The 23,698-nt window shown below is 32.1% G+C and overlaps 2 protein-coding genes across 3 annotated transcripts in view; one reads left to right on the forward strand and one right to left on the reverse strand.

The window, feature by feature from the left end:
* The window catches only part of LOC114334214 (protein N-terminal asparagine amidohydrolase), a 268,207-nt gene that overhangs the window by 112,620 nt on the left and 131,889 nt on the right, over positions 1 to 23,698 (reverse strand). The gene's annotated exons all lie outside the window — the stretch shown is intronic.
* On the forward strand, positions 1,673 to 21,944 carry LOC114334213 (uncharacterized). The gene is made up of 3 exons (XM_028284248.1): positions 1,673 to 1,688; positions 21,313 to 21,589; positions 21,656 to 21,944. The coding sequence occupies exons 1-3, from the start codon at positions 1,673 to 1,675 to the stop codon at positions 21,942 to 21,944; spliced, it is 582 nt and encodes a 193-aa protein (XP_028140049.1).

Consider the following 23,698-nt stretch of genomic DNA (forward strand, 5'->3'; position numbering starts at 1 on the left):
GAGCGTTTTTTGAGAATAACTTAAAAATACACAGTTAATAAAAAAACTATAGCTCCAAAAATTGTATCTTTTAGAAACATAAACAAAATCCTTTTTTTATAATTTTTCTTCAAGCAATCCAAACTGAGATATAATCCTTTTTATATATTTATTATCAATACACCCAAGAAGTTTGACCTATTTAAAATTTAGAAAAATTGGAGTTTAAAGATAAAACAATTTTTTGCAATTTCGTAATTTTCACTCTTTTCTTCAAAATATCTCCGAAAATATTATAGATACGAAAAAACGGTGGGGTATTTTATTGTATCATTTTTAATAATTAAAATTAACCTGTGCCAAGATTTTCTTTACAGTGAATATTTAGCGAGGTATAGCTGCTTAAAATCTCTATTTACAAGCAAACACCTCCTTATTCGAGCCCTTTAAACTCATCCTACTTAAAAACTAAAGGATATTACGGAATTTAATTTACCTAGTCTTATAGCTCTTATAGCTATAAGATAGCCCACCACTTATAGAAAAAGACGAAGATGACATCGATCTAGATGAAGATGACTAAAAAACTATTTGTATTTGTATTTGTAAATACGTATTTTTGTGTAGATAAATATTTTTGTACGTAATTCTACTTTTTCTGTATAGATCTATTAAATTACTTATAAAAATAAGTAATTCTTTAAGGGTTGAAATATTATGATATATCCTAAAGCATAAAACAATTATTATTTAACCAATCAAAACCAAATTTTACCCATAGTAAGGTTTACAATGTTTTTATTACATTTTTGACAATAAGGGATAGTTTACACCCTTAAAATAATTGACGCCCTTGAGCATGATATAGAATATAAAATATGAAGTACAGGGTGAGATGATCCTAATTCCAAATTTTTTTTGCAAATCTATGCAAGCCGAAGTCATTTTTTAGGAAAAATAATTTTTTATATACAGCTCCAACAAGGGTGGTTTTAAGACTTGAAATATTATGATATTATATCCTGAGGCATAAAACAATCAATATTTAACTAATAAAAACCAAATTTTAAAATGTTGACCATATTAAAGTTTAAAATGTTATTTTGTAATTTTTTACAATTAGGGGTAGTTATCACCCTTAAAAAACCAAAAGCGTACAACGACTTAAAATAGAGAATGAACTAGAGGGTAAAATGACCCTAATTCCAAATTTGTACAAATCGATGCTGGACGAAAAAATTGCGAGGTTTTGCCATTTTTTCAGCTTCATTTCCTGGCCTATATGTTCAAATCATGATAAGTAATTGAAACGGTCAAAACAAAGAGACGCACAGTCATCAAAAAAGCAGGTGAGATTATACTCATATAATCAACATTTACTGAATCGATCCAGGAATAATCAACTCAAACTAGTAAAAGTTGAATTAACTTTTTCAAATCAACTTTTGCTGCTTGTGTTAGTTGGAGTTGACTTCAACTAGGAATAATCAACTCTAACTGGGAATCAACTTGAACTGTAGGATATACATTTTGTATACTGTATACTGTATACTATACTACACACATCGGCGTACGTTTTACTTTATGTTTTGACTTACTTTGTTTAAAAATGAATCGTGACGCATGGGAAAGGTTATAGCGGACGAACAATAACGACGAAGTGCGTAGACTTCGACGCATGCTGCCTACCGACATGTCTACAGGACCCAGTAAGTTTTAGCTTCTAAGGAAATATAAACACTAATAAGTACTCTCACTGTCAAAAAAATACTAAATTTAAATTTAGTAAGTTTTTTAACCCGGCACCTGCCACGTGGGGTGTTACCAGCACCCCATAACACATTTTTATCAAATATTTGGTATTTCAAGTTTGGTAACCGAGCTGTGCGTCATAGTAGCTTTCTATAATATTATATAGCATATATGTGTTAGTGTTTGAAGTGGTTATTTAGTGTCATTCTGAACTTATAGCTCTAAAGTCGAATTGGGGTGTCATCATCTGGCACTTTAGGTTTTAATTTTTTTTTGTATTTTTGATAAACAGGTCAAATTTACATTTTTTATTGAAATAACTTATTTAAATTATTAATATAAACTCTATACTCACTAAATCTTAATTTTTTTAGATATTTTACTTGACTTCATTTATTATGGCTTGGTACTTGCTAATTTGCTTATAACACCTTTTTCATTTTATTTTTTAACTTTTATAACACATTAGTGGCTAATAAGTTAATAAAACATGTTTATTTATATTCTTGTGTTACTCAACACATTATTTTGTTTTTTAAACAAGTAGATCACACAAAATTTTTAAGGGGTGCTGTGAGCACCCCACGTGGCAGTTGGCGACTTGCAAAGCCACGTGGCAGATGCCGGGTTAAAGAAGATCACTCACTGGAGAGATACTCCACATGCTAGTCTCATATTTGTCATAGCAAACGCTTACTGCCCTTCCGGCAGATTGCAGAATTCATTAGGGGTTATAAAAAATTAGTGAGGTATTATAATAAATTTTTTTAAGTGTGGGCCCAAGGTCTTATAAATTATTCTAAATGGGAAATAAGCCACAATTTAATTTAAACAATGATTTTATTAACGTTTCGACGTGCACATCAGACGTTGTTGTCATAATACAAAATATTAATAAATTAAACAAAAATGTTGTTTATTAGTTAAAACATTCTTCTAATAATTTAATTTAATCTGACTCATTTATATCGGCAATTCAGACATAATATACTATGCATTTTAAAGTAGAAGGCTTTAAAATGATATTGCCCATATTTATGAGTTGCGTTCCTGGGATGACTTTATTGAAAGATAGTCATTCGATTACATGAAATCAACTTTAAAATGTATAATATATGTCTGAATTGCCGATATAAATTAGTCAGATTAAATAAAATAATTAGAACAATTTTTACTAAGCAACAACATTTTTGTTTAATTTATTAATATTTTATATTTTGACAACGACTTCCGATGTGGACTCGAAACGTTAATAAAATAATCTTTGAATAGTTTATTACAAAAATGCCACAAAGAAATAGCTTCAGAATAACATCATGATCTATATATTTTAAACAAAATTTGTAGTTCATTCCCACTAAAAATAGTAAATTGTGTTAAGACGCCACAAGAAAATAGCTTCAGAACAGTAACAAATACATTACTTAATAATTTTTAAACAATAAAATTTCCACTTCAAACTTTACATAAATTCAAGTTCCAACGTATTCTCATACAGATTCTTATGTATAAAACGAATCAAAAAAGAAACGAATGCAAACGCCACTATTTAAATTAACCGTGGAATTCATGTTTAATCAAAAGGCAAGTAAAGTGAAATAATTATTTTCCTGAAACCAATTAGAATGTCACAAACTTCTCAAAGCTGCCTGAAACTAAATGGAGTGTCCGGTTGAGGCTGTTTCAATTCTATAAATGGTAGAGTTGTGCCGCTCCTAAATATTCCGGTGACTATCACTCTAGAGTAGAGGATTCGAAAGAGTTTCTTTTAATACTTTAACTTACACTGCAATGCAATATGATAAAAAGAACATTAGGTAAAAATTGCATTTTTATGTACAATTATAATATGTTGTATTATTATACAAGAATAAAAAACCGCTAAACGCCGTAAAAATGAGTGGCGCCTACAATATTCCAGCTACAAAGGAGCTGATATGAATATTAGGTACGTGGTGCGAAAATGTATTTTCATTTTGGTGAAAAATAAAATTCTAGTTTTATTTTAAAGATGTTTCCATAATGTCTGCTAAATTTGAAGTAAAACGCGCCATAAAAGAGTAACTTTGATAGAGTTTGTACTTTGAAGCTTTTTTGTGGCTCGCTTTACTTCAAATTTAGCAAATAATATGAAAACATCTTTTAAAATAAAACCAGAATTTTATTTTCCACCAAAATGGAAATACATTTTCGCGCCACGTACCTAATATTCATATCAGCTCCTTTGTAGCTGGAATATTGTATGCGCCACTCATTTTTACGGCGTTTAGCGGTTTTTTATTCTTGGATCAGGAGTTTTTCAAAGTTATTTACAAATTAAATGTATGAAGTTGAATGTAATGCTTCTGGATTCCACGTTAAGCGTTATAAATGATCGCCTTTATAGCATTATCTCTCAAATGATCTGGTGTCCATCGAATGTACACTAATTTTTTTCTATTCGAAATAGACTGAAAAAAAATATTGGTATGGCCGGTGAATGAACTCGGATTGCCCTATTAATTTAGCGTCGTAACCACTACAACTATATAAACCATTTCGGCGATAATGGTTAAATGGATTATACCTTTGGAAGTCGATAACTTCTGAACGGCTTAACCGATTTTAATCATTAAACATAAGTTTGAAACCTATTGATAAGTAGTATCTGATGCATCCAAGGTCAAGCATGATAACTGAAGATACTACAGGAATTATTGAGATTGAAAAACCGTTTTTCCCATAAGAAATAGATTTGATCATATTTATAAAGCCTATAACTTAAAAATTCGAATTTTCCCAGATATATGGTATACACTGTTAGATACATTTAGAGTCTTCCTACAAACGCTCAGTTATTGGCGCAATTTGTAGGTTGAAATTTTGAGTAATTGTCGAAAAACCAAAATTTCCAAAGTTTAGTTCTTCAGTTTTTCGGCTATACTGAGCCGTGTGTAGGTATCATGTTGACCGCTTAGGCGCCATTTGAAATCTTAACTCAAAGCTATTGATTTATTGTATTTGCGGTTTTCCTGTCTCTCCTTGAACCTAAGATATGCACGCCCAAAAATATACCATTTTGTATCTACCTAGCCCAATATCTGGCTTATGGGTGGTCAAAAGTCACAAACTACACCGGTTCTGAATCGGCCACGACATCCTCTTGAAACACAGAAAGAGAAGTTCAGATCGGTGAAACTTTTGAACACACATACATACATAAATATCCACAAACATTTTCCCCTTTTTAAATAAAAATTCAGTCTTACTTCTGAGCTTGGTAACTTTTGAATTTTATAACCGATTTTCAAAGTTGGACATGCGTTGGAAAGGTAATGATCAGTACTATCAGAAGCCGCAAAGGTCGTACTTCAGTTTTTGAAATTTGTGAGAGTTCTGGGGACGAGAACGAAAAACATACCTAAATGGGAAGGGCCGTAAAATCCACACCCTTGGACCAAAATGGAGAGTTGTGGAGGCGTTATCGCTGTGGGCAAGTACCTACTTGGAATGGCTACGATAAACGATCGGGCATTATTTAATATTTTTATCACATTTCATAAGGACTATCACTATCATTGATGAAAATGAAACTTCGCAAATGCTGTCTTACATATCGCCGGTCCGGAATAAGGATGACCTAACTGCAAATTTTGTCAATTCCTGTTTACTTAAGCGTAATTAACTTCTAAAATACTGTGTAAAGATGATACAAAAGCGACAGAACTGTAACTATGTGCTGAGCAACATTTTAGACCTTGTTTCAGATGAATAATGACGCAACTGTAAATAGAGTTGAAAATGGGGGACTAAATTAAGATAATGAAATTCGGACCAATAGGGATGAAAATAAAAGCCATCGCCGTAAGAATAAACGGCATATGTAATAAATATTTAAAAATAGCTTTTTTTACAAAAAAATTTTAAGATCAAGAATGACGCAACTGTAGATAGGGTTGAAAATGGAGGATTAAATTAAGATAATGAAATTCTAACCATTAAATAGGGATGAAACTAAACATACCGTTACTCCGGATAGTTATTTTATATTTAATCACTATTTTAAATATTTAAAAAATTTTAGATGAAGAATGACGCAGCTGTAAAAAGGGCTGAAAAAGGGGGGGGGTTAAATTAAGATAATTATGACTCACTTGATCAAAGTAATCATTGCTATGTGTGAGATGAAATCCAGGGCTCCAAAGGTGCCTCAGAGATAGGTGCATGCCTTTTTAAAATACGTGTATAGTTTGCCATAAATCATTGAAAATGTAGCCACTGTCTAAAGGCGGGTTCCCACTTGTCAGTTTCTCTGACGCAGTCTAACTGATTTAGTGATATTGAACAAATAATGAACATGAGAACACATTTTCATTTTAAATGATCAGTACATTCATACTTTCAGTTAACACGTTGACGGACAGTGCGTCAAATATCATAGTGATAATGTGATACTATATGTATTTTGCGAATTAGAATAGGGAAAAATGCAACGTCTATAGACGTTGTGCCGCATTACATCAATGGAAATTAGACGTCTATAGACGTTTTGTCCGTCAAAGTGTTAAAGTGAAAACCAGTTCTGCTTTTGATCATTTTTGACTGATCATTATCGCATAATGAATAGAAATTGAGGCGCGAGAACATAAATTTTCGTGATTTATCCATTGTGGCAAGTTTTGAGAGCAATTTTTTGCAGAATCTTCCAAAGCTAAATCTGTCAATTTAGTTTCAATAGTATCTCATATAATTCTGCGAAATATTCAGGACTTGCCGCACCATCTACGACGTTTTCTTCTCTTTTGATTCACTTGAATATTCTGTAATTCATTTACTAATTATTGTAAACATACTTCGCAAACAGTTGGTCTCAATTTTTTTAACCATTTTCATTACCACGATATCAAATATTTGGATTAGCTATATACGTAATGAATGTAGCAAAACATGAAACGTGTGAATCCAAACGTCGCTTTTTATTTTTAATTAGTAACGAATCAATCAGACTGCGTAAGCGAAACTGAAAAGTGTGAACCCGCCTTAAGATACATGTGGTGGGCATAACCGCAACCAGATTGTTTGTGCTGCAATGCTATACGCTGTTGAAAAAATTGACAATCCTAAAACGATCGATCTAAAGTTGATGCACAAAAGCACAAAATGATATTCACTGCCGAAAAATGCACACTTTTGATTAGCATGGCAAGATACAAACTACGACCCTATGAAATACATAAACTGAACTATGTATTTAGATTTTTATGACCTGCAGAATTTTGCATTACACATAATGCAAAATAGGAAAACTAATGTGTTAGATTAGGTGATCCAATAAAATTGCTTCAGATCAAGTGGTTCCGATTTTAAAAAAAAAACAAGGCCATTTGCTATTCCATATAAATATTCATTGACTAATGAACATGTTTTAGAGTTTACTAAATAACAAAAGAAAAGACATACTAAACAAGTTACGTGAACAGATGTCAAGCTAAAATCCAAATATCAAAAAAAGTGGCATGTATGTTGTACCTCTTGAATCTAACTCGTGGGTAGTGAACTAGTACTCACGGGTAAGGCTACGGTTACATTGGACGCGTACTCTGACGACTAACGAGTCGGACGTAATCGTGCGTAGTCGGACGATATAGACAAACACAGGCAGACAAATAGGAACGGTTATATTGAATAAGTAATAGACGTCAGTTTATGCACGTGTAAGGACGACTAATTTCAAAATACAAACTTGATTGTTTTTTCCTGCGGCAACGTGCGTCTGAAGATGGATCTTGAAAAATTAATTTTGGGGGTACTTGAAAGAAAGGCAGCAGAAAGGCATTTCTAATATCATATGCTTGTCTTCTAACGCCATTTGCTTCTCTATTTCTATATTATGTATATCATTTAGGTACCTATAATCTCGAGTTTTATAACATCAAAAGACGTAAAAATTATTTTCTACTAAATATTCTTCATCCTCGGCTATGTTTTCTGAACACATAGTCGCAGTTAAACGCATGCAATCCGACCACCTAGTCGCACTATCAATGTCGTCCGTTTATGTCCGACTGATTGGTCGTCAGACTACGCGCCCAATGTAACCGTAGCTTAAAGTGGTGGGTCTATAATTATCCATTCAAACATTATAATAGCACATAAAACAACATCCAAAAATGTTATTTTACATTATATTTTTGTTTTAACCCATTTTGAAGAAATGTGAAAACGTTGAATTATTCACGTCCGTCTGTACCATAGACTTTGTAAGCAATCCTCCTCCGTCATTATACCAGATAGAACAACAAATGAGGCGTCGAATGAAAGCTTAGAACCCAAGGATGGTAATAAATGTGAGATATTTACGTTGGACCGATTTTAAGTTTCAACCTGAAGAACTGTTTTAAAGTCACCGAAATAGTACAAGCGATGTATTATTCGACGCTCCTTAAGACGATAACAAATATATACTTCCGGTTTCATGGCTGTCTCTCCATATGTCCGTCTACGAAGTACTGTTTTAAAGTCGCAGAATAAATACAACCGATATATTATTCGACACACCTTAGGAAGATAGGGGCAAATGTATAGTTTTGGTTTTTATATAATGTTCGGGAAAAAGTTCTAACTGGAAGTGCAATATTATAGTCGCAGAAATAGTACATGTGATATAGCAATAGACGCGCACGGAAATGTCGAGCTTGAATCTTTAATTCTGGTTTTAACGTCGTTTCCGGTTAAAAAGTTATAACCGAAAGTTTGTCAGATTACTCAAAATTAGCGATATCGTATATCAATCGACAAAAAGTTACACGAAGTGTTCAAATATCGACTTCCGGTCGTGTTGGGTGGAAACCTAGGACTTAGTCCAATTATATATTTTTATTATTATTAGACTTAGGCCAATATGCAAATTGCATATTGTGCATATGTTGCATAAACAATGCAAAAATGTCAAATTTTGCATATTTTTATAAAATTGAGCATAAAATGCATAATATAATTTGAAAATTTGGTGTTAACTATATATTTTTATATTCAAACTTACAGATAGCATGAAAATGCCAATATTTAATTTTGTTTTATAATCACTTGGTATTCCAATTCTTGGTATAGTAACTAATAAAAGACAGCGGCTTTTATAGTTTTGTCACGTTTTGTCCTGGAATTAAGGGTTTGTGTTTGCCAGTTTATGTCTCTAGGTAAAAATTTTTATTTTGACGGTCAGTTTCACTTGGTTTCATTTTTGTTGTAAAATTGGAGGCGTAAACACCGTGTATTTCTTATTGTGAATAATTATTGTTCTTTGAACATGCCGAAAATAAGTAAATGTTTCAACATGGATAAACCTTACAAAGAGCTATCTATGGATATGGATAAAGTTTATTGCTCATGTTGTGGCAAAACCTTAAGTACACACGTATTACTTTTTGTTTTATTTTAAAAATTTACACGGTGGTACAAACAAAGATTTTAAAATTGGAGATTATGTTTAAGAAAAGTCCCGACACAAGGCTAGTTCGCAATAAATCGATGTAATTTTTTATTTTCAAGCATTTTTTAAACTCCTTGCGATAAAAAACAGGATACCTATTTAAAATTCAAATCATTCAATAGTCTACTGAAAGGTCGCTAATATTTTTTTTTCTAACAGTAGCACAGTTTGCTTTAATTTTGCTAAAAACAAAAACATATCATATATTGGACTTAATTAGTTAAGTGCTTTTAATTTATGCTCACCGTATTTTTTCTTTAATTAATGTAAACAGAAAAGACCAAGAGCCCCTTGTAAATATTTATGGGTTCTTCCTTCTTGCACAGTCATTTCTTGACATTTTCAAGATTACTACACCGATTTTTATTTGATTTAATTTAAATCATTGTTATGCATTTTTAGTTTATTTCTACAATCTTAGATTTTAAAAATGGGTACAACTATAGATTATAGATATTCTTTTTATAGTATTTTCTTTTATATAAGTATATTTTTTTAGATTTCATCTTAAAAAAAAATTTCAAATAGATCAGCATGTCAGAACCGCGAAACATTTAGCCAAAAAAGTAAAAACCACATCCGGTGAAAAATATCAACCTTTACTGTCCAAGTGGCCAAGTACTTTAAGTCAAGTTCCAAAAAACAAACCGAACAAAAAACTTTTAACAGATACTTATGTCGTGCATTAGTATCTTCTAATATACCGCTTTCAAAATTATCTAATGAAAACTTTAGTTCTTTTTAAAAAAAAAATTTCAAACCAAACATTCTCAGTGAACGAACTCTAAAGAGAAATAATGTCAGTTTGTTATACTCTTCAGTTATCCACAACCTAAAAGCCGAAATAGGTAATAAATTACTTTTACATTGATTTGTGGATGAGACCACTGACTCGTCAGGAAGATACATTATGCACTTATTGATTGGTGTACTTAGCTATGAAACCTTTCCAAAATCGTATTTAATTTCCTGTAAGCAAGTGGAAAAACCAACGCTCTAACAATATCACGGTTTCTACCAGAAGCATTAGCAAACTTTTTTCTTCCTGCTGCTGTGCCTAATGATAAATTATTGCTTATTTTATCTGATGCCGCACCATATATGGTGAAAGCAGGACAAAATTTAAAAATATTTTATCCAAACTTAATACATGTCACTTGTTTAGAGCATGGAATAAACAGAGTTGCGGAGGAAGTAAGAAAAAAATTTCCACTAGTTAACAGTTTAATAGCGAGCGTCAAAAAGATATTCCTAAAATCACCTGTAAGAATACAATGTTACAGAGATATGCCTCCTGCTGTTCCACTGCCACCGCAACCCATTTTAACACGTTGGGGAACATGGTTGGAAGCAGCTACTTTCTATGCTGATCATTTTGTTGATTTAAAAAAAATAATTAACCTTTTAACGGATGATATTTGCCAATCTTTATTGGAAGCTAAGCAAGCCTTCCAAAATAACATCCTCCAACAGCAACTGTCATTCATAAAATCAAATTACAGTTTTATCCAGAAAAATATAACTCAATTAGAATCCTCCAAATTATCATTGTTAGAGAGCACAGTTTTAATAAAATAATTTGAGTCTTTGTGTCAAAACGTTAAAGGTATTATCGGAAAAGAAATTTTTCAAAAATTTGAAGTAACCATGACAAAAATAGTGGTTACCAGGTTCTTTCTGAAGTGGATCAAGTACTAGCTGGGACATTTTCATTTTCCGAACCACTTAATTTAGAACCATCTATTACAGTAAATTTGAAAAATGCCCCAGATACATCAGTTGATGTCGAAAGAAGTTTTCCTATTTACAAATATATGTATTCAGATAGAAGCCATAAGTTTTTAGTAGAAAATTTTGAATATAATTTGATAATCTATTGTTACCACAATTCAAAATAATATTTATATTTATGTTAAAATAATTGTATATGTTATGTATTTATAATATTGTAAGTATTTTTGTAAATAAAAAAATATTGTAAATATTTTTATGCATATTTTCTAGATAAATATGCATATTTTGCATAAAATACTGCATATTTTTGCATAAAATACTGCATCTTTATGCGCTATTTCATATTTCATACTTTTTTATTTGCATATTTGCCCAAGTCTAATTATTATATACCTACTAATTTTGCATAAATATTTAGTTTTAACGATAAATATGTTTTGTTACCTTATGTGAGGTGTAAATTTAGAGAAAAATATTTTAAGGTAGGTTTTAGGCATATCTGGGTTAGTGGAATGACAAGATCAGTCGTTAAATGGGCCCGTCCATCTTTGCCAAACGATGAAGCTCTGAGATGCGTTCCTCAATTTAAATCCGCAATAAATCTCGGTGTGCACACTGCGAACAGAGTATACGCGTTGTTCATAAACCATAATCCAACCTGAGAAATATCACGGGCCAGGTCCGCAACGCCGGACACTCCATTTATCAATACCGACGGGCATGAATAAATTAACATTGTCTTAGAATAAACTGCGGGATTAAATGGCATTAAGTGATTTATCATAAAACGCCGGGAGAAAATCCAATATCCGCGTTTTATAGCTCGTCAATGTATCATTGAGATAAAAGCTATTTGCCAACTTCCCGTGGAGCGGTTAAATAGTTTAGCCTATTCTCACTATTTTTCCAATAACGTTAGAAATACTGTTACGGCTTTTCCAGCATGAGTATCTTATTTTTTATTTTCTTTTATTTTATGATTTGATAGATACAATATATAGGTACATAGATTGATGGATATAATATAATAGAATAATAGAATTATCTTAAGGTGAGAGGCGCAAAATTTTTTAATAATGCTATTCAAATGCATTAATTTTTTTCGAATCCTGAGAAAACTAATAAGTATTTTTAAAAAATTTAGAAGCAGAATGAAAGATTGCAAGCCGAACGTCCCTGGGAACTCCTATAATGTTTATTTTAATAAGTTACATGGGTGAAAAAGAAGAGAAAATTAAGTGTGATTTTTAATTTCAAATATCTTATTTAAACAAACCTTTCGTTTATTCTAAGCGACTTTCGGCCCTCGGTAATGACTTAATCTTTCATTAAGCGTTTAAATTTTTTAAAAATATTTATCAGTTATTTCAGGATTCGAAAAAAAGTAACACCATGTCCGTGGTGATATTTTCCAAATCGAATATTCGCTATCTTTGTCATACAACCCACTCAGTCGAACAGAATGTGGTGACAAGACAGTGACAAACAAGATACTAAATATTTGACACGGCTTCAGGAATATTTTAAGTTGACAGGTGAACAGGGAAAGTGTACTTTTAAAGTGTGTAAAACAAATAATTCCTAGCTGAGCGCTTTCGGCTTATAAAGCCATCTTCGGAGCTATGGTGAAAAGGTTCAAAATACCACTATAAGGAGAGATGGATCCCATGTACGGTATACAAAAAATACTTCTATTACTTGTGCAGTTTTTTTAATGATGGAAAAAAATAAAGAAAAAAACCTTGTCTGTCTGTTGAAAAAAGGTGGTAATTCTTGCTGTGCTTAGTCGGAAAAGTTGAAAAAACATATATATTACAAGCACAAAGGACTTTCACGAAAAACTACATTACATATAACAAAAATTTGATCATGGTAAGGTCGAGAGACCTTACCATCTGATGTGTGCTGTGTCAGTATACAATAAAATATTAACGAAACATTTTAACAACCAGGTCAGAAGAGCTAATGTGGGAAAAAATGGGAAAGAAACAAAAAACGAAGTAATTTAAAAATAAAATTATACAGCTAGATTTGGTCTCAACGAATTCTAAATTCACTCATACATAAAAATATTCCAAAATATATATCATCAAGTACCTTCGAGAAACATAAGAAAGGGAAAGATGAGAACAAACATATACTTTCATCCGGTTTCGTGCCTGTCTGTCCGTCTGTCTGTCCGCGAATATAACTCCTCTGTTATTAAAAAATATATAATGCCAAATGAGGTGTCGAATGAGAGCTTATAGTGATAAGATGGTATTACAGGTAAGTAATTTAACCTTGAACTTCCAGTTCTAGAGTTGTAACCGAAAGTACTGTTTTAAACTCCGCGAACTAGTATAAGTGATATACTATTCGACGCCCTTTAGTAAGACGGGAACAAATATAACCTACCGGTTTCATACCTCTCTGTCCGTCTGTCTGTCCGTCTGTCTGTGTGTCTGCGAATATAACTTATCCGTTATTAAAACAGATAGAATGGCAAATGAGGTGTCGAATGACAGCTTATATAACAGAAGATGATATTAGAGATCAAAAATTTGACCTCGGACTTCCGGTTCCAGAGTTGCAACTAGTAAGCAAGTATTATTTTAAAGTCACTGAAATAGTACAAGCGATATATTATTCGAAGCGCCCTATGAAAATGGGAACAAATCGTCGTTGTGAAATCAAACTAGCATAAATACAAAAGATACATTTTTTACCAGAGCGTTCCAAAGATTTTGCAATTAATGTTTTATCGCTTTCTACCGTTTAATTCACACTAGGGGTACCATTTGCTTGTATAAAATTATGAAAATTCTTGCTTGTTGTAGTATTGGTAGCAAATAATCCGGTTATCTACTAAATCCAGAGAAATATGCAGATATGTCACTATGACTTTAAAATATGATTGCTTTTTGCACTTAAGTTGCCGTGACAAATAATTATCTGCTAATAATTCATATTTAGGATGTGAATTAATTCAGTTTTACTTACATGACGCGTAACGTTTCATCTTAAAGTTTAAGGCGGATCCACATCAATTAAAATTTGTGTATGTGTTTTATTTTGAAATGCAGAAAAAACCTTTAAGGCGCACATTTAAATCTGGTCTAGTATTTAGGGCTGGCGATAACGGGCCTGCAAGGGATGCACTGCAGGCGGGCGCCCCTATTTGGTGGGCGCCATAATGAGCATTTGTTCTGCTGGTGTTATAAAAAATAATAATTTAAAAAACAGAAGGGCGCCTATATTAGTTTTGCATGCGGACGCCTTATACCCTAGCGCCGGGACTGAGTATTTTTACCACGTAAATATTTAGTTCGTGTGTTGTACCGCCGAATCCACTTATAGACCGGGCAGTATCGTCGCCCCCGCTAGCGAAATTATTCCGATTCGATTTTTTTGCACAAACTTACTCAAAAAGAGGTCCTTATAACATATCCACAGGGTGCCGGGCGATGCCGTGGTCGAAAAATTGTTTAATAGTTATTTATGAAACAGTTCGTGAAGTATGCCTTTTTCGGACGCACGCGATATTTAGAGCACGAGCGACAGCGGAGCGAGTGGTATACATCGCGTAAGTTCGCAAAAAGTACTTCACGCACAGTTTCATACAATATTTTATCTACTCTACCATAAACAAATAAAAAACTGTAACTCTTCGTCATTGGAATTCATTTCTCTTCTACAATTTTTAGAACTTTGACATTTAAAAATTCTAACTTCTTTTAAACCACAAAACTGTCAAAACTTTTGTCGTAATTTATTGCTCATTATGTCGTCACCATGACAACGCGAAAGTAAAGGATATTTGATTATATGAAAGTGTGTTAAAAACAGTGCGAAAAAGTAAGTCCCATTTAAAATACATTGTTACTTCACGCACACTTTAAACACTTCATGCACTGCTATCTACACACACCGGCAAAATTAGGCGAATACCTTGAAAATGGGACATGTTTGATGTCTCGGATCTCCTAATCCTGTTGTCCGATTTGAGTGATCCTTTTAGTATGTTATAGCCTTATTAGTTAAGAATATCGGTGTAATATTATTGTTGCTAGACAGGTAAATGTCATTTTATACCGGGTGTTAGAATCATACTGTGTTTTTTTCTTAAAAGTTCGGAACACCCTGTGGAATATTCTAGCATATATAAAATATTAAAATTAAAACTCGATTGTAGACTTAGGCTTTCTTAATATTTTCTTTTTTGATTCATTTGCTTATCTTCTTCTTTAAGTACCGTGCCCAAATTTTTAGGCGTGGGTAGCTTCCATAACAATTTGCCGATATCGTTCTCGATCTTGTGCGGCATGTAACAATTGATCTGCTGATAAGCCAGTCCATTGACGAAGGTTTCGGAGCCATGAATATTTCTTTCGACCAATTCCTCTTTTTCCGTCGATCTTTCCATTGAGTATTAACTGCAGCATCCTGTATCTGCTACCTCTCATTATATGCCCCAGATATTCAACTTTTCTCTTTTTTATCATCTTCATTAAGTCACCTTCGCCTTGACCTACTCTGTTTAAGACTTCTCTGTTTGAAATGCGTTGAACCCAAGATATTCTGAGCATTCTACGATACGACCACATTTGCTTATGTTGGAAAATAAAAAAGTTATGTGCTTTAACAACTAGCCATGCTTTTTATCAATAAATCCTCATAGTAGGGGAGGAAAGTATGCTAAATTTGCAGTTACTTGAGCGTTATGGGGAGCTATTGGATTGTGAAGAGTGGGTGCTAAAACCAAAAAAAGTTAAGTTAAGTTTTCCATAAAGTGTGGGACTCGCCATTTTTTAATTTAATTTTCCATTTCCACCAATCGTTTTTTCCGATTATAGGAAATATAGGCTATATCTATCCATAATTGGAAAAAATGTTGCGAATAAAAGTTGCTTATTTTTACGCCAAGGATCCAAATCTGCAATAAAAATTGGGGGCTCCTATTTAAGATTTTAAAGTAACCCCGATCCCCACCTCCGTGGGGGGTCGTGTTTGGTGCCATTCGGTAGATTTTTGAAAAATATTGAATAGTTGTATTTTGCAGTTTTACGATCTGATGTTCATTTCGCCAAATATCGCAGGGTTCGTATTTAAAATTTTTAATTTACCCCCACCCCCTCCGTGGAGTGTCACGAGCCTCCACGGAGGTGGGGGGATTTAATTTAAAATCTTAAATAGGAGCCCCCAATTTTATTTCAGATTTGAATTCTTTACGTAAAATTAAGCAACTTTTATGCGGCACATTTTTTCGAATTTTGGATAGATAGCGCTATAATCGGAAAAAATTATTGTTTAAAATGGAAAATTAAATTAAAAAATAAAATGTCCCCCACTTAATGGAAAACTCAACTTAACCTTTATCTGATTTTAACACATACTTTTCACAATCCAATAGGTTCCCACAACGCTCGAGTAACTGCAAATTTAGTATACTTTCCTCCCCTACTATGAGGATTTATTGATGAAAAACATGGATAGTTGTTAACGGACATAACTTTTTTATTATCTTAGATAAGTAAATAAATCAAATAGGAGAATGTTAAGAAAGCCTAAGTCTACAATCGAGTATTGATTATAATATTTTACATATGCTAGAATATTCCACAGGGTGTTTCAAACTTTAAGAAAAAAACACAGTATGCTTGGTACACCCGATATACATTGATATTTACCTGCCTAGCAACAATATTATTACAACGATATTCTTAAATAATGAGGCTATAACATACTAAAATAATTACTCAAATCGGACCAGTGGTTTAGGAAATTCAAGACATCAAACATATCCCATTTTTAAGGTGTTCGGCTAATTTTGCCGGTGTGTGTATAATGACAGTTTTCACAAACTAAAAACTTACACATAATATGACATAGAGTAGATAAACAATTTTTTTAAACACATTTACAAAAATAATTTTTTCATTTCAAAATTTATTACATTGAACATTGATTAAACAATTTTTCGACCACGTCACCGCCCGGCACCCTATGGATATGTTATAAGGACCTCGTTTTGAGTAAGTTTCTGCAAAAAATGGAATCGGAATCATTTCACTAACGGGGGCGACGATACATCATGGACTATAGCGCTAATTATTAATAACTAAAAATAACAGCTTTCTAATAAAATAATGACAAAAATCTCTTTAGGACCTTGAAGAAGGGATCAGAAACTTGACTTGGTGACTTTTCGAATTTCATAGTAGTAATGTTTAATTGAGATATTAAGCCTTGAAAATAGCCATTTTTGGCATTTGTCAAATTTTTAATGGCATATAACTCGACAACACTCAATTTTACAAAAAAATGACAAGAGACCTTTTTTGCTCAGACTAAGCCAAATTATCTAAAAAACTTTTGTTCGAAATAAAAAAATTATTTTTGTGAATTTATTTAAAAAAATTGTTTAAACAATTTTTCGACCACGGCACCGTCCGGCACCCTGTGGATATGTTATAAGGACCTCTTTTTGAGTAAGTTTTTGCAAAAAATCTAATCAGAATAATTTCGCTAGCGGGGGCGACGATACTGTCCGGTCTATTAGCCTCAAGTGGATAATCAAGTCTACACTAACATTGCTGTGCGGCGCAAATTTCTTTGAAATCGACCGAAAAACCGACAACACGACGGATAACGTGCGTTGTTCGTCACAAAAATAGTTTTGCGTTTTATACAAAAATATATATGCGGGGCACAGTCCACATCAACAAAAAGATCAGCCCACATGAGCAAATTTGCGCCAAATACAACGTACAACATAATTTGTTATTGATGTGGATCCGCCTAGGAAGCGAGTGACGGATTGGGCAATAGGTATGTCTTCTATTAAGAAAAGTAGTGATTAAAACATTATGCAAACTGGCCTAACGCCATTTGACGAACTTTCTTTTGAGCTAATTTTATGGAGGTTTGACATGAAAATAGGTGAAATATTTTGATACCAATATCTCAAAAATCGGTTTTTTGCACTTATGCCCGTTTGATTTCTCAGCGACGAAATGTATACTTTTAATTTTTATATCATTTCCACTTAAAAAGTTTTAACTGAAAGTGCCATATTATAGTCGCAGAAATAGTACATGTGATATATCACTAAACACGTATTGAAAATTAAAACTTAAATCTTTAGTTTAGGTTTTGACGTCATTTTCGGTTAAAAAGTTGTGACCAAAAGTTTGGCAAACATGACTCAAAATTAGTAAAATCGTATATCAATCGACAAAAAGTTACACGAAGAATTCAAATATTGACTTCAGGTTTCTTAGCAGAATTCTAGCAATTCTTATTCTATAATCTTAATATAATATTAATTTATTAATTTAATAATGAACCAAAAAACTGCTAACATTCCTTATTTTTGTTCAGTGGCGTGTGGACAATCCTGGTCCTTCGCCTGGATACAAATTCTTAGAAAATTTATATACTGGACTGATCTATCTGGTTATTGTTCTGAATCGATAGAACTCAGTTTTTGCTAGCACATGGCTATAAAAGCAAAAATTCATGAAAAAGTGACATTCCTTGTTTTTTCCCTGTACGCTTCAAATGCGAAATAAAAATTGCGAAAAATACATGCGAATATATAGCGTAAATTACCAAAATATAGAAAGAGAGTGACAGAGAGAGTATAGTATCTACATCTACTACAGTAAAGAGAGAAAGAAAGTGATAGTATGTTTTAAATATTTAAATACACTCAACAACCGGATATGGGATCTGGGATCTATGTTTATTAATAATCTACAATAATTCTTGTGTTTCTTTGCGGCATTCTACGAGCATTAATCACAGATAAAAAAGAAATTCCATGTTATTTGACTAATGATTTTGTCAGAAAAAGTTGGATTCAAAATAAATTTTAACAAAAAAAACACAACTTATTACTAATTGGGTTTAAAGTGGGAACATAATTGGAGAAATCATTATTTCATTAATTAATGGAAATTAGGTAATTATTATTATTGTATGTATAAGAAACTAAAATATTAACAATATATTTTGAAAATATGTCCATTATATTTTTTTATGAATAACATGTTTAAATTATTCGGTGGTTTGTTCTCGAGTAAGAAAATATAAATACTAAAGAAATGCTGTATTTGAAATTATATCGTATATTCAATGTTACGGTAAAAGTAGATAATCTGGTAATTGTACACAATTACCGGTAACTGTATACAATTACCAGAGTCGACGGTAAATGTAGGAAATATTCTTTAAAAACCCTCTATTTCCTACTTTTACCGGTAATTGTATACATTTCCCAGAGGATCTTGGTAAAAGTAAGAAATTCAAATTATAACGATTGACAGGCAACTAGTCCAGGGCTCATCTGTTTTGAGATGGACGTTGAGAGGTGACTCAAATTTTTTTGCAGAAATTCCTTAAAAATGACTCAAATAATAATATTTGAGTTCTCGTCCCACTCAAAATGGTCCGGAGCATTGTTTAAATAATCAAAATGTCAAAATATGAAGGAAAAATTCGATTTTTTTATTGGTTTTTTGAATATAACTTTAAAACTGTTCATTTCTCAGAAAAGTTGTACTGACATAAAAGTTGCGTAATTAAATTTACTATAATATAGAATTGGTTGAAAATTTAAAAAATAGTCACCCTTGTTCCAAAATAGCAATACTTGCGAAAAAAACCATACAAAAACAAGTATTCGCATTTTAGGTTTTTCAACCATTTATGCTATACTTAGGACCTTCATATTTTACCCAGAAAAACTTCATGACATAGTAAAACAATACTGTAAATTTCATTAAGATCGGTTTAACAGATTTTGCAAAATAAATTTTGCAATCCAGCTTTCGCAAAAAAAATTCATTTTTTAAAAATGTTGCAGGACTGAAAATAAAGCAGATATAAAGTTGAATTTTTTTTTGCTTATAGAAGTGTACTGTACCTTTCATTTGCAATTTGCAAAATTAAAATCGAATAATTACCACGGCGCGCGTCAGGAAATTTTTTAAATAAACATTAATTTTTGGTGCTGCGTGCAGGACAGCGGTGTTCGATTCACACAAGTTGATTTCCATCAAAATTTCTTCTAATTTTTATTTAATATATTATTTTCTTACTCTATATTTTGTTGTATTTTAATATTTTAATTCCACAAAAATCAAACTAATTTTATTATTGTTTGTGAAATATTGTTTAAACAATTGCATATGTTTAAAAATAATAAACTTTTATTCTCTAAGTTAAAATATGTGAACAAAGAAAGTTTTTGCTAAAAAAAGTGTTATTTCAAAGGATAGAGTATGTGTTTTTATTTTGCAATAAACAAATTTATTTATTTATATCGAAATGTAATAAAAATTAAAATGTATCAATCATTATCAAAGGTCATTGAAATGCCCAAGCAGAGCAAACTATCCGCTGTCCTGCGCGTAGCACCAATAATTAATGTTTATTTAAAAATTTCCTGACGCCGTGGCAGTTAATCGATTTTAATTTTGCAAATTGCAAATAAAAGGTACAGTACACTTCTATACGCAAAAAAAAATCAACTGGCTATCTGCTTTATTTTCAGTCCTGTAACAATTTAAAAAACGATTTTTTTTTGCGAAAGCTGGATTTCAAAATTTATTTTGCAAAATCTATTGAACCGATCTTAATGAAATTTACAGTATTGTCTGTATCATATAGTTTTTCTGGGTAAAATATGAAGGTCCTAAATGTAGCATAAATGGTTGAAAGAACGTAAAATGCGAATACTTATTTTTGTATAGCTTTTTCGAAATTATTGCTATTTTGTAACAAGGGTGACTATTTTTTAAATTTTTAATTAATTCTATATTGTAGGAAATTTAATTATGCAACTTTTATGTTAGTATAACTTTTCTCGGAAATGAACACTTTTAAAATTACAATCAAAAAAGCAAGAAAAAAATCTAATTTTTCCTTCATTTTTTGACATTTTGATTATTTAAACAATGTTCCGGACCTTTTTGAGAGGGAGGATAACTCAAATATTATTATTTGAGTTATTTTCAAGCAATTTCCGCAAAAAAATTTGAGTCACCTCTCAACGTCCAAATGTACTAATATTTTTACAGATCCGCCCTGGTCTAAACGGAGTGCCACAATACATAACTGTAGAAATCATAACGATCTATTTGGATCTGTGTGAAACTCGCCAGAAATATCTAAAGCTCTCACAAAAAAGTTTAGTAGTGAAACATGTACTATCAAAACGAAATGAATAGTAGATGTCAAATAGATTTGATAGATATGCAAGCTCAAGTAGATTATTAATTCAAGTTCATTTTTGTCTACCAAGATCACAAAATTTGTACAATTACGGCCGTTGAAAACTAAACGTGCAGGAGAAGTTGCATTAGTTCTTCTAGACATATTTTGTGCTGTTATAGCTCCTATCATTCTTCAAAGCGTCAATGGACGAGAATTCTCCAACATAATTATAGAAGAACTGTGCTCCATGTGGAAAGATTTGAAGATAGTGCACGGTAAGCCAAGAAACAGTCAGTCACAAGGATCTGTTGCGAATAAAGACACTGAAAATATACTAGTTCAGAGAAAAGTTCATAGTTGGAAAACAATCAAACAAACAAGTGGTCAGTTGTCAAGAGGGTCTTCGATCTGTACAATTCACCAAGAGCTGAGCTTACCTTTCTGGCATCAAGTGCAGTCCGTATGAAGCTATGTTTGGGGTTACTGCTCAAATTGGCTTCAAAACTTCATCACTGCCAGAAGATGCTTTAAAAATACTTCGACTGAAGAAGATTTAGAAGTAGAAGAACAAATAGAAGAAACCCAGTCAGGTCCTGATTCTGGAGAACGTGAAGAAGCAGAAGTGGATGAACCAAATGAGCTTCTAATAGAACAAAAACCAGAAAAACCTGAGCATCCATCAGTGAATGAATCTAATGCGATTCTAAAAGAACTATTTTCTAATCAAATTTCAGAGAAGCGAAATTGTGTAGCAATTAAACGGACACGTGCAAAGGAAGGTCTTGACAAGAACACGAAGAAAATGCCTTAAACATCAAAAAGGTTTGGCTGTTTTTATAAGTTTTAAAATGAATAATTATACGCATTGGGTACTAAAAAAGGGCGACTGCCACGGCTGTATAGCAAAAATCAATGTACTATCTGCAAAGAATCGTTCATTTCTTTAGACATGGTTCCAAAACTAAACATTTCATTGCGCTAGTATGTTAGAAAAACGTCTTTGTCGGGTGGCAATGAATCTCAGCGATGTGCTTTCAAAAGTAAATGTAAAACAGATGTGTAAATGTAAAAAAATGGAAAGATTTGTAATTCCAAGTTCCATATAGTCCAGAAAGCCATTGCGCATCCGCTAGCAAAAATATTCTGATTCGGATTTTTTGCACAATCTTACTCAAAAAGGACTCCTTTTAACAAATTTGCATGTTGCCAGGACCAAAAGGTGGTCAAAAATTTTTTAAACGTTTTTTTTTTATTTTTTTCCTAAAATTATTTTTTTTTGCATGAAAAAAAGTTTTTTTAGGTTTTTTGGATCATTCCAAACAGAAAAGGTCTTTAGTGACTTTTCTCTAAAAATGATAGTTTTTGACATATAAGCGATTAAAAATTGAAAAATTGCGAAATAGGCCATTTTTAACCCTCAAAAACTATGTGAACAACTGAAAATTTGAATGTTGCCAAGGTAGGTAGATATTCTTTACACATCGATTGATGAAATCCCGAAGAGTTTTCTGCAATACAATATTCACAACTCCTTTGTTTTTTAATTGCTAATCAAGCGTGCGCGACACTATTTTCCACCGACAGTATGGTGGAAATGAAAGGAATAAATTCGTTATTTCGTAAACCGGCGACTTTAAGGAAAAATCCCGAAACAGGTCGATTTTTATTTTTAAGTTATGATGTTGTGGCATATATGGTATACTAGCGACGTCATCCATCTGGACGTGATGACGTAATCGATGATTTTTTAAAATGAGAACAGGGGTCGTGTAATAGCTCATTTGAAAGGTTCTTCAATTCTCTATTCAGTCATATAAACATTTACATAATTATTTGTACAGGGTGTCCAAAAATGTTTTATTAAATTAAATTATTTGACAAAAAAAGAAGTAGAAGGACACCCTGTATAAATATTTATGTAAATGTTTACATTACTGAATAGAGAATTGAAGAACCTTTCAAATGAGCTACCACACGACCCCTATTCTCATTTAAACAAATCATAGATTACGTCACCACGCCCAGACGGATGACGTTACTAGTATACCATATATGCCACAATATCATAACTTAAAAATAAAAATCGACCTGTTTCGAGATTTTTCCTTAAAGTCGCCGGTTTACGAAATAACGAATTTATTCTTTTCATTTGCGCCATACTGTCGGTGGAAAATAGTGTCGCGCACGCTTGATTAGCAATTAAAAAACAAAGGAGTTTTGAATAATGTATTGCAAAAAACTCTTCGGGATTTCATCAATCGATGTTTAAAGAATATCTACCTACCTTGGCAACATTCAAATTTTCAGTTTTTCACATAGTTTTTGAGGGTTAAAAATGGCCGATTTCGCAATTTTTCAATTTTTAATCGCTTATATGTCAAAAACTATCATTTTTAGAGAAAAGTCACTAAAGACCTTTTCTGTTTGGAATGATCCAAAAAACCTAAAAAAACTTTTTTCCATGCAAGAAAAATAATTTTAGGAAAAAAACAAAAAAAAACGTTTAAAAAATTTTTGACCACCTTTTGGTCCTGGCAACATGCAAATTTGTTAAAAGGAGTACTT

Source organism: Diabrotica virgifera, chromosome 6 (assembly GCF_917563875.1).
Source record: "Diabrotica virgifera virgifera chromosome 6, PGI_DIABVI_V3a".
NCBI lineage: Eukaryota > Metazoa > Arthropoda > Insecta > Coleoptera > Chrysomelidae > Diabrotica > Diabrotica virgifera.

Bases quoted from the DNA above. Each gene is read 5' to 3' on its own strand.
- LOC114334213 (XM_028284248.1), top strand. The intron at 21,590-21,655 runs GTCCGTATGAAG...CACTGCCAGAAG, and splicing joins CCTTTCTGGCATCAAGTGCA to ATGCTTTAAAAATACTTCGA.